Source organism: Ochotona curzoniae, unplaced genomic scaffold (genome assembly GCF_017591425.1).
Source record: "Ochotona curzoniae isolate NIBS_2020 unplaced genomic scaffold, NIBS_Ocur_1.0 scaffold_3890, whole genome shotgun sequence".
Lineage (NCBI taxonomy): Eukaryota > Metazoa > Chordata > Mammalia > Lagomorpha > Ochotonidae > Ochotona > Ochotona curzoniae.
In genome coordinates, this window is record NW_024467115.1 from 31,161,446 (window position 1) to 31,173,849 (window position 12,404).

The following is a 12,404-nucleotide window of genomic DNA, read 5'->3' on the forward strand; positions in this document are numbered from 1 at the left end:
TTTGACTATTGCTTACTGCTCTTGTGACACGCTCTTAAGGAACAGTGATTTTCTTACTACTTGTTCAACGTTTTATTTAGTGGAGGGCTAAGCTGTGGTTCTAAAGTGAACTTGAAGCATGTCATTGCAAGAATTAAAAGTGAAGAAAGGAAAGGCAGAGGGACGGTGGGAGTTAGGACTGGGTGGGGAGGATCATCATGCTTGTCAAGCTTTACAATTAAAATACATGAAGTCTGCTCCCTTTAGATAAACAAAAAATAGAATGTATTTTCATGCAGATGAGTAAAATTAACAGGGAGACAGAGGACAAAAATAGAGGGAAGAACAACAGGAATTATGCTGTGGGGGAGAGGGGAGGATGGGTTCTGAGGCGCACGTGGAGGAGTTGGCCACAGCTTGGAACACAGATGGCCTAGTCAGAGTAATAGCAGTGAGACGGAGTACTTGGGCACAGATGCAAATAAGTAGGTGTGCGTAGTCGTGGGTGCTTGTGGAAATTCTTTCCTCATTGCTTCTATTTTCTCATAAAAATAGGAAGTAATGTCGTCAGCTAAGGGTAATGACGGGGAGGAGGTAAGGACCGTGTAAGCAGACAAGGGCTACTGCAGTTGTCCCAGCAGTGGAGCTTGGAAAGGCCTTTGGATTTCCAACTAGAATGAAGAGCCCAGTTGAGTTAGTCATCGCATCTGGGGTGTGCTGATCTCCAACCAGAGTCAGCTGCACAGGCGTGGGTGTGAACCAGGCCTGGAGTTGGCTTCAAGCAGGGGATCGCGACAAAGTGAGGCATGCCCAAAGCAACTGAGATGGTACATAAGGGGTGGCTTTCATGAGTCCTGAATTTAAACAGAGAACAAAGGGAACAGGATTGAAGAGGAGGAACTGCAGCAGGAAGCAGCCAAGTGAACAGACCACAGTTCACAGAGGAAATGGAGAGTTGTTTGACTAGAGAATGAGATGATTGACCAAGAAGTGTGGAGAAATTCCAGCTACTGGGAATGTCAATGCTAGGTTGAAAAGATTCCAAAATTCACAGGAGAGAAATGATAGATTAGCTTCGAAGGGTCTCCAATTGTACTGCCAGCTTGTTTCTCAACAGAAACACTAAATCCAGCAAAGAATAAACATAGCCCAATTCTAAGAGAAAAAAATAATCTGAATTCAGAATACTATACTCAACAAACTCTCGATTACAAGTTTAAGGTAAAATAAAGCTCGTCTACATCAAACAGACATGGAAGGAAATTGTTACTGAACGTTCAGCTTTAAAGATATTTAAGGATATACCAAAAATCAAACACAGGAAGACCAAAGAATGAAGAGTGCAATCTTCTCGTGAAAGAACAAAGGCGATCCACAACAAGCAATTACAAATTTCATGAGAAGTGGCACATTGTATAATAATCTTGCATGCAAATGGCCCAAACTCTCCAATTAAAATACACAGATTGGCTGACTGGATTACAAACAAGAGCAATCTATTTACTGCCCACAGGAAACAAACCTCATTCACAAATATACACACAGAACTCAAAGTGGAAGAATGCAAAAAATATCACATGCTAATGGAAAAGTCAAATCAAGCATGAATAGAAATCCTAATATCGGAAGAAAATAGATTTTAACACAAAAAGATGTTAAAAGCATTGTGTAATGATTAAGGGGTCAACTCAACATAAAGATGTGGCTTTAGTAAGTGTTTAAACACTCAACACCAGGGTGCCTGGCTGTGTAAGATGAATGTGAACGAATCTAAAAAGAGATACAAACTTCAACAATGGGAACTTCAAAACTGCACATCACGGGATGGGTCAGCTACACAGAAAATCAGCAAAGAAACGACAGAGCTAATCCACATGATGGACCAACTGGATCTAATCTATATCTGCAGCATCTTTCCTTCCTCAAGTACAGAATACACGTCCTTCAGTCAGTGTCTGGAACTTTCTCTAGGGCAGACCATATTCTCGGCCATACATCCAGCACCAACAAATCCAAAAATATTGAAACTGTACCATCTATCTTTGATTGTTGTGTTTATACTCTTATGGAACTGAGATCATTATATTTCTTAACTGGAATATTATGGTTAATGTTACGTTAAACTTATGAATGTAGAGTGAACTGAAATTATATTTCGGGAAAAATTAAGGAAAAATTTAAAGGAAGGTGAGGTATTGAAGGCACGAATGAGGAATGTATGGTAACTGTCTTAAAATAGTTCCTATGAAATACATAAATCTCTTCTCTTTAATAATATGCAAAAGAAAAATCAGAATCATTATGTGGACTGATGTGATGATAACCTCCTCTCGAGCATTCTGGTTGATGCATCGGTGAATCCTGTACTGTGCTTTGCTCAGCTCTCTGCATCTCCAGCACAGCATACAATGTTTATTCACAATGATGGACTGCTTCAGAACTCTTGAGGAAATCCAGAATATTAGCTCCTAATGATTAAAATGTCTTACGTACATGCTTCACTTGTTATGGGCAAGCAATAAATGGATATGAGACCTTGTCTCATATAGTTGACCGTAATGTTCCATGCCTTTGTACCCAGAGTTTGTGGACAATCCTGCCTCAATAAACACTGACTGTTGGCTCTGGTCTTGACCTTCACCCACTTCCGGATGCTTGCTGTGTCTCGCCATTGCATTCTCTGGGCTTCTCTTCAGTTCCTCCATTGTCCTCAGGTCTGGATAACCACTCCTGCTCCTCTGCCTCTCCCTGCTCCACTTCATCTATGCTTTCTGTGGCTTATTTTCTGTACTCTAGGTGACTGAGGAAGGCTCTCTTGCCTTGTCTGTCTCTATGAAGTCATAAGGACTCATGGAGAGCCTCAGATTTTTATGCAAGTGCTGAAATGTACACACAACATTCATGTCATCCAACTCAAAACTCATAACCATCCCAGGTAAAGCTGCCTGCATTATGCCATTAGTTCTTACTTTTATCACGAAGCCTGAATTGTGGCATAGTCAATTGGGCTGCAGCCTGCAGTCTGGCATGCCGTTATGGATACTGGTTTGAATCTGGTCACTTCTGAACAACAGTATCTAGAACCCTGCCCGCTATGTGGGAATCCTAGATGGTGTCCCAGGCTCCTGGTTGTGACATGGCCCAGACCAGAACTTTGTCACTGTGGGCTTTTGGGGAGTGAACAAGCAAAGACCTCTCTCTCTCCCTGCCTCCCTGTCCTTCCTTTTCCCCCTTCTCACCTTCTGATATACTTTCAAACAAATTAATCTTTTTAATACATTTTGGTGAAATAATTATTTAGTAAATAGTATAGTAATATTACAGGGATAGTATTTCTGGTAGAACATTTAGTTTTACAGGATAAATAAGAGCGAGATATCTTCCATCTGTTAGTTCACATCCCAAAAGGCCATGACAGTCTTCCATTCCAGGAAAAAGTGAAGATCCTAGAACTACAAATGGGCCTCCCATGTGGGTGGGCAGAAGTTCAAACATTCAAGCCCTTATCTGCTGCCTTTTGCAATGCATCAGTCCACTGGAAGTGGCAGAGTCAGGACGGGGACTGGCAATCGAGTCAGGGACATGGGCGTCTCATCACAGCACAGCACCTGTCCTGTTGGCACATTTACATCAGGTTTCATAGTGAGGGAAAACACATATGGATGTTTATCAAGACGCCCGTTTGCAGTCAGCTCACATGCCTGGGACCACGTAGCTCCTCAGTGAGGAAATCCTGGCACAGAGAAAGTCATCATTGCACACAGGCAAAAGTAACCCATTTAACTCACAAGGGATATATGCTTGGAATTTTATTTGAAAATCTAAGTCATTTTGTTTCATGTAATTAAAAGTTTTCTTTTTTCTTTTTTTTCTGTGTCTTTCTTTTTTTTTATTGTTATTAACATTGTATTATGTGATACAGTTTTATAGGCACTGGGTATTCCCCCCACCCCTTTCACAACCCTCCCCCCATAGTGGATTCCTCCACCTTGCTGCAATTCATTGATAACACACACACACACACACACAAACACACACACAGTGTATAGGTCAAACTGCCATATACTTCTTTAGATCCTCAAACATTTATCATTTTTGTGTGGCAAAAAAAAAATCCTCTTGTCTATATTTTCTGAAACACTCAGCTTATTATCATTTTCTTCTTATCATCATGTTACTGTGCGATAAGAACATCACATTACTGAAAACAGTTTCAATTGGCAAGCACGGATTGCTATTATTATACATAAAGCTACCCTCCTGCTAATTGCTAAAGTGGTATTATTGTGGAACCCTGAGCTCTGATTTAGAACTTGCCTAATTTTTAAAATAGTGGACCTCTGAAATGAGCATGGTCCAGGTGTTTCTATGCCTCTAAGAAGCCAGAAACTGATTTAATCCCAGGAAGAATTCTTGTGACTTGATCTCCACTGAGGCATGACCTCTGGCTCCCATGCAATTTTTTTTTATTTCAATAAATGGAGGGATTGGCAAGCAGGACTGGATTTTACTGTCTATACAGCTAAAGCAGACTTTACAGTCATGCTCTTTTCTTAAAAATACAGACGACAGGAAGCTTGGGAGCTTCTCTGAGTTTTTGGTGGTAGGGAGGGCTAATCCTAGAAAATTAAATGCCTGAGCAATTGACGGAAGGGAATTCCTATCCATGTATCTTCAGTTAACTGATTTTCAATAAAGGTGCCAAGGACACGATAGGAAAAGTTCAATTTCTTCAATAAGTGGTGCTGGGAAAACCAAATATGCAAAAGCAAGAGACTAAATATGAACTCTAATTTACCTCTCACACAAGAATCAGCTATCAATCGATTCAAGATTTAACTGTGACACCAGGGATTGAAACCTTGTAGAAGATGGCGCAAGGAAGACATTCTTGGACATTACTCTAGGCAATGATTTCTTGGATATGATCCCAAAAGAATAGTCTATTAAAGCAAAAAAAAAAAAGATAAAATGGACTATATCAAACAAAAGCTTCAACACAAAGACCCAATCAGCAGAGTTAGAGCAAAGCCTGTGGAATAGGAGAAAATGTAAATCATACATCAGATGGGGGGCAGTATTCAATAACAACAAAGCAAATGATCACTTTAAAGAAATAGGCAAAGAACTTGCATAGGCATTTCTCAAAGACAACGTGCAAATGGCCAACAGACATTTGGAAAAAAAAATCTGACACCACTAACCATTAGAGCAGTGCAAATGAAAGGCATGACCTCACACCCATTAGACCAGCTATTGCCAAAGTACTAATGGTAACAAGTGTTCAGAAAATACACATGAGCTCTACATGCCTGTTGCCAGTAGTAGAAACCTCTTGTCATCACTTTGTTTTCCACACAGATGGTAAAACCTCAATACTATGGCACAGATCCTGGGTACCAGAACTCGATGAACAGAATGTGTGATTGAATTAATATGAGAAACCAGCATTTTCAGTTAGGTTTCTGCTCTCACAGACCATGCAGACAAAATTTATTGGAACTTAAACACATCAAGATAAGAAAGTCCAAATGAAATCAGTGGCCATCAAAACCCAAGATCCCTGCTTGCTGCAGCCTCACCCCTGCTCCACAGGGGCAGGCCAGGACGGCTTCTGCCAGCTCTCCTTCGAGGATGGAGTCACACAAGAGGTCTGAAACCAATCACCAGTCACCAGTCCATTCTTACATAAACACATGCTCCCTGTGGCACACCTTTGAGAAATTAAGCAAGGGAGACACATGCAGGTGTCAAAAGGAAAGAAATGGAGAGAGAAAGGGATACGGGAACCAGGGCCATGACCTAACAAGCTAACCCTGTATCTGCGGCATCGGCAGCCCATATGGGTGCTGGCTCATGTCTGGCTGCTGCACTTCTGGCCCACGTCTGTGCTTATGGCATGAGAAGGCAGTGAAGAAACCACACAGCTCTGACCACTGCAGCCATTGGGAAGTGAACCAGTAGACAAAAGACCCCTCCTTCTGTCTCCCCTTCTCGCTATAACTCTGCCTTTCATGTAAAAGTGATATACATATTTTTTCTTAAAAGAAGAGGAGAGGGGAGGAGGGAATGAGTGGGAGAGGCAAAGAGACATTATATTTTTAGAATTATATCTATGAACTATATTGAAGCTACTCTCAATATTATATTACTATGAAAAAATAAAGTGCCAGAGAAAATCATCACAAACTAATGGTAAATAATACAGGAAATATACATTTGAAGGCATCATCATTAACAATTTCACAAAAGGAAAATGCAAATGAGATAACTTCTACAAAATACAACATCTCTGAATAGCTTGCAAACCATTTTTGGGCAATCTCCACTGGTTCAGGTTCTGACAACTGCTCAGACCACACTAGGGCTTGGACGATGGAACTTTTACCTTATGTTGCTCAAGTTTGCGCTGTATCGTGTTTGCCGTTTCTTCATGTAATTGCTGAACAGCAATCTCCTCTCTCAGGGCGACCTCTGCCCTGTACAGCCAAGCACCTATGGTGCCCAGGGGGGCAGGAAGGCCTTTATCAAGCTGTATATGCCAATCAAAGAGCTGAAAAGGAATTGTAGAAACAAATTTGATACAGAACATTAACCTTAAAATTTCCACCAATGAATTTAAAGACCATACAGGTTTAACGTTTGCAGTTTCAAGCTAATTTAACAAACCTCATGAACAAAAATATCTGTGATCTAAGTCTGCTCTCTTGGAGATGGAAAGAAAATTAGCTACAAGCAAAAAAAAATTAATCTTTGGAGTTTATTCCCTAATGTCTTATAAATAGTTCTGAGAACATAAAAACTTAATTTCACAATGGTGATGGGAGCCGGTGAGAGCTGATGAGATTATTTCAGGAGTTCAGGATGGAAGCCCATGGTTAAATCCAGGCAATTTCACATGAAATTACATGAACACAGACAGACATGTGCTTCCTGTCCTTTTCCACGTTATTCCCTGTGATATTTTGCGAATCTGATAGTAAGAACACCCCCAAGGGAGACTGAACTAACGGAGTCCACCCACCTGACATTGGACTGTGGACCTCAGAAATATGAGCCAAACTAAACCTCTGTCTTTCATAAAGTTACTTGCCTCAGGTATTTAATTGTATCAAAAGCTGCCCAATGCAAACTGATATTATTGAAAGCTTAAGTGCTTTTCTTATGCGAAAGGGTGACTACTGATTTTTTATGTGATCTTTGCTGGCAGAGAAGAGACTGGATTTGCAGACACACTCGGAGGATACAGTGGTTTTACACTAGCAGATGTGTATCAATAGAATCCCATTGAAACCACCTACAGCATCAGAACAAGTGCAGCAAATTGGAATTATTTGTATTTATTATATTTTTTCATTATACAGTTTTGTAGGCATAGTGTTTCCCCCTTTCCATCCCTTTGCTCGCTCCCCATCTAACCCACCCCCCATTTTCCCCTACATTTTTACCATTTTGTAGTTCTTCAGCTATAGTCACAATTCCAACATTCTACTATTTATGTGATTCACAATATTGCAGGTGCAGATGATGGAAGAACTCTAGTACCAAGCTGTCAAGATGTATTAACTGGGGCTCCTCTTTCTGGTAACAAGTAGAGATGCATACTGCCATGCCTCTTTGTTTTGCAGTACTCCAGTATTCATTCTACAGCTTGTTCATGAGAATCTATGCATACTTGTTTATTGATATATCTATTTGTTTCCATGAAGGTTGCCTTATATCAGGGATCCAGGGATTGTAAGTCTTGGCCTTCACCATGAAAATTATTAATGTGAAAGAAAATGAAAAGGTTTCCTTCAGGTTCATGACCAGAAGAAAGAAAATGCACAAACCAGGACATATAAAGCTATATGTGAAAGCTTTTAAGATTTTTTAACTGTTTATATTAGTCTATTACTTTATAATCCATTTCCATAGGCTTTGGGATCTCCCTTCCCCCATGCCCAAAGTGCCTCCCCCACCCACTGATTTGCCCCATATTACATAATACAGTCCTTCTTTAATGACCATAAGTCCATCATTCTGCTATTTAAGTGTATTCTGACACAAATCTACATAACATGCTACTGAACGACAAACGCGTCACTGCATAAATGAAAATCAAAAAGTTTCTTGAAGAAAATGATGCTGCTGTATGACCCATCGCTAAAGAAATGAATAACTCCATGTTGTAAATTTTCTTTTTTTCTTCCCATTATTGATTTTGTTTTGTGGTTTTTTCATTAAGGGGATGCACAGTAAATGTGCAATAGGGACTATCATAACCAGTAGCACGTTATTTAACTTCATGGCATTATAAATCTGTTTTCTTCCTGTTGTTGATTTTGCTTTGTGGCTTTTCACTTAAGAATATGGAGATGCATCATAACTGTATAATAGAGACCATCCTATCCAGATGTGTAGATACAACGCAGTATTCATCTCTATTTCCAGATCAAAGGACTCCCAATGAAATCGTTAACTGCATCTTAACAACAGGATGCTGAACTCTCTGCCTTGTCCATACCTACAATGTTAGGATACACTTAAATAGCAGAATGATGGATTTATGACTGTTTACGAAGGCCTATACTGTTGTAATAATACAGGGGAAATCAGTGAATAGAGGAAGGGATTTGAGCAACTGGCGAAAGGAAATCCCAAAGTTTACAGACCTGGATCATGAAATAATAAAATGAGTTAAAACAAAGATTGTTGACTGCTGATGAAACTTGGTTAGAGAATATGAGGAGATTCAAGCCAAGATTTATCTCTGCCAAGCAACTCAGCATCAAGGTGAATAAACTGAGAAGAAACCCAGATGGTCCTACAGGAGTTCGATATGTTTTCTACTTCTTTTTCTATCCAGAAACATTTGGAAATGTATCATAGCATTCATGGGCTATACAAAAATATCAACTTACAAACTACATCGCTATAGATGTATTGAATTTAGAGTCCTGTCTGAAGTTATATTGGCAGAGTCAGCACGGATGATTTTATTGATGCAGTGGCTCTCCAGTCCAGATATTCCAAACTCTGGTACACAGCAGATATTACATGCAGGCTAATTATGAAAATGGCTGCCTAACCAAGCCCTACCCTTATTTTACAGAAAAACTTTAACAAAAGGACAAAGATTATCCACCAAATAAAGCCTTTGCAATCCCAAACACGGGCCTTAGGTTCTGATGCAATACCACCATGTTAAAAAAAAAAAGATGATAAACAGTGTGCTTGACTAAATTATGCAAGATCTAACAAAATTAATTGCAGGCGAACTCACCCTGGAGGACACTCTGTCCCAGGATTGTTTTACCAAAGCTTGGTCAAGTGACAACTTGCCATCTCTATGTAATGGTTGTATTAAATGCTCAATCTGCTTCCTCTTCATTTCATACTGAACCCTGAAGTGCTTAAATGACTAAAAGAGAAAAAATAGCAACAATATGGCAATGAGTCAAAACAAAGCAAAAACAATGGAAACCACATTTCCCAAATAACAATCCACTATATTTGGATAACACTAAATATATGCTGTTGATAAGACTAAAGGCAATCAGGATACGCATGGCCACAAGGACGCATCAGGCTCTGAACAGGAGACTGCGTGTTAAGCGTTTTTGACTCCGTGTCCTCTCTGGTTCACTCCAACACAGATAAGCGCTGCTATTTTGAAGCCCAGAAGTAACTCAGCAAGGGCAATAACGCAGGCCAGGCTCACACACAGGGCTTCTCGTTTCATGTTAAATGACTCACATGCCAGTGCATGTTTGTTGGAAAATAATAAACAAAGGTACACATTTCTAATGACATTCACAATAGTGAATTTATTGCAAACTACCAAATAACTTACAGGAACCAAAACAACCCGAATCGGAGTAACTACATTTGGGGAAGATGCTTGGCATAATGATGATGATGATCACTAGGACACCTATATCCCTCATCCGAGCGCCTATACTGGGCTCCCCGCTGTATTTCTGATTGCAGCTTTCTGCTAATGAGGACTCTGAGGAGAGCAGACGATGGCGTAAGCATCTGCATCCACGTGAGAGATACAGACCAGTGCTAGGCGCCTGGATTCTGGCTAGCCCAGTTCCTGCTCTTTTGGGCAAATAAATATACTTTAAAAATACTTTAATTTGTGCTTAAGAAATCCAGGGAAAATAAGTTTATTTTAGCAGAACTCATTTACATGATAACCTTTCCTTTAATTTTGTATCATTGTTGTATTATGTACGATAAAATATGCTCACTTATATTATGCAAACATAATCATAGCAACATTAAAAACTAATCAAGGCTCTGCCTTTCATATTAAATTATTGTATTCTAAAATGTGACTCAATTTTCAAATATGAATTTAAAATACTGGCAAGTATGTATTAGACCAGAACAGCTCTAAAGAACCCAGCAGATAACGCATCTAAATGAGCATGCACATTCACATGAAGAACACTAGGGGGAGATGGTGAGCAAGCATTTATAAACATTTTCCTTTCATATCCTTTTTGTATAAAATTTTCAAACAATCCAAACAAAATTACTTTTTAATTTTATTCCAAAGAATTTTCTGCATGAAAAAAAAACTGGAAGATGCAATATTACTGATCACTTGAAATATGCCGAAAACCTAACGCACAAAGGGAAAGCAATGTGTCCAATATCTGGATTTCAGATGGGACAGTCTCCAGGCCCATTTTGAAGAGAACAGTGACCACTCTGGACGAGAAGAGTATTTTTGTTTTACAATGTTTTAATCCTTTGCTTACCCTCATTTAATCACATCTTTGCAAGTAACCTTTGCATTGATTTTCTTTATAACGTTCAGCAAAATTAAAATTCCCCAATGAATAAATACAGTCATTCTATTCTTGCATTTCTATTTCCAGTTTGCTGGCTTGCTCATTTTTATTTTCATGGAACTCATCCCAGAAATTTTTAATTTGGGTTAAAAAAATCACCTTTCAAAGCAATTGAGTGCATGCATAATAAGTATGTATTTATTGCTTTGCTCTGCTTAACAAATAAATATTATCATCCACGATAATTTGGGAATATTTTATAGATATGATTACTTGATATACACTAATGCTATAGCTAACCTGCTATTGTCTGAATTGAATCTCTTACTCGTTGCACCCCTTCTGTGGCAAACAGTGACAAACATATCATGTATAAATCATTGCATTGTATAAGAAAAAGTCTGTTGGAAAAAACTATTTTGGAAGTGGATACTGAAAGCAGAAATTGAGTCACCGAGAGCTGAATGAGACTGAAGGACGCCCTCTCACGGCAGCCTAACGACACTAGTGTTGAATCAGCGAGTCAGAAAAGAGACATCTTTCCCAGGCTCACTCCAAATAATGCATTTTGCAAAAACTTAAATGCATTCAGTAGCTTTTGTGCTCATTTGTAACTTGACCGAAACCTTGTCTTTTCCAGGTGAAGACTAGTGAAAGAACATGAGTCCCAGAAAACAAGGAAGGTGCGTTTGTTCTGAGTCATTCATACGCTGGAAAAATCCATCAAGCTCAACGCTTCCTATGCAGTGTAGACCAAAAGGGACCTGAAAGGTCTATACTGAAAGAGACGCAGTTACTAAGTCATATGCAAATTTGAGATGATGCGCAATGCTTAAAAGATTTTCCTCAATGTAATTTTAAAGACCCAGCATCAATTAACTGACATATCGATTTTATTCATGAACATATTTTGAAAATTGAACTCTTTTGCATGCATTACCTGATATTTGTCCTGCAAATTCGATTCTGTCATCTGTGCTCTGGTCAAGTCTCTTTCAAATTGTTCTATCCACACTTTCACTTCCTTCAAAATTAGTCTGTCTTCTCTCTGGAAACCAGAAGACATTGCAATTTTATTAATAACTGCACATTTATTTAACTGCTTCATATTTGAGTGATCCTACAATCAACAAGTCACAGGGAATGTGCTCAGTTCAAAAAACATATGTAGAGAGAATAACAGGTAGAGTGGAAATGGCCATCTGTGAGTTGCTTCCTAACCCAAGGCCACCGGTGACGGCAGTTTGTTCTAGATGGAATTAATTTTGACTAAATTCAAGGAGCTAATATTTAGCATTCGAATAAATATGGTGGTGACAGAAAAAACATTTGTCTTGCCAATTTGGCATTCTACATCCTGGACACATGATCCCTGTAATTGTCTTACCAAATTTCTAGATGAGTGCACGCAGCCATCATATCCCAAACTGAGAATACAAAATTGGGACTGGCATTCTTGTTTCCACAAACAAAGCAGGAGCCATCACAGCACTGACGTAACCTGGCCTAGGATTTATTTAAGATCATCTATCCTAAGAATGCTAGAGCAATCATGCATGTATTTTATAGATTTGTGGCACTTGAAAACAGTTTACAAGTACAAATTCTCAGTTGTTTCTCACCGTGCTACCAGGGTAA

The 12,404-nt window shown here is 39.2% G+C and overlaps 1 protein-coding gene across 1 annotated transcript in view; it reads right to left on the minus strand.

Annotated features, from left to right (window-relative positions):
- The window catches only part of SYNE1 (spectrin repeat containing nuclear envelope protein 1), a 444,597-nt gene that overhangs the window by 314,751 nt on the left and 117,442 nt on the right, over positions 1 to 12,404 (minus strand). The window contains exons 12-14 of the mRNA XM_040965176.1: positions 11,707 to 11,814; positions 9,245 to 9,382; positions 6,368 to 6,532 (exon numbers count right to left, since the gene is read on the minus strand). Coding sequence (XP_040821110.1) covers positions 6,368 to 6,532; positions 9,245 to 9,382; positions 11,707 to 11,814 — 411 coding nt within the window. The remainder of the gene's footprint in view (positions 1 to 6,367; positions 6,533 to 9,244; positions 9,383 to 11,706; positions 11,815 to 12,404) is intronic.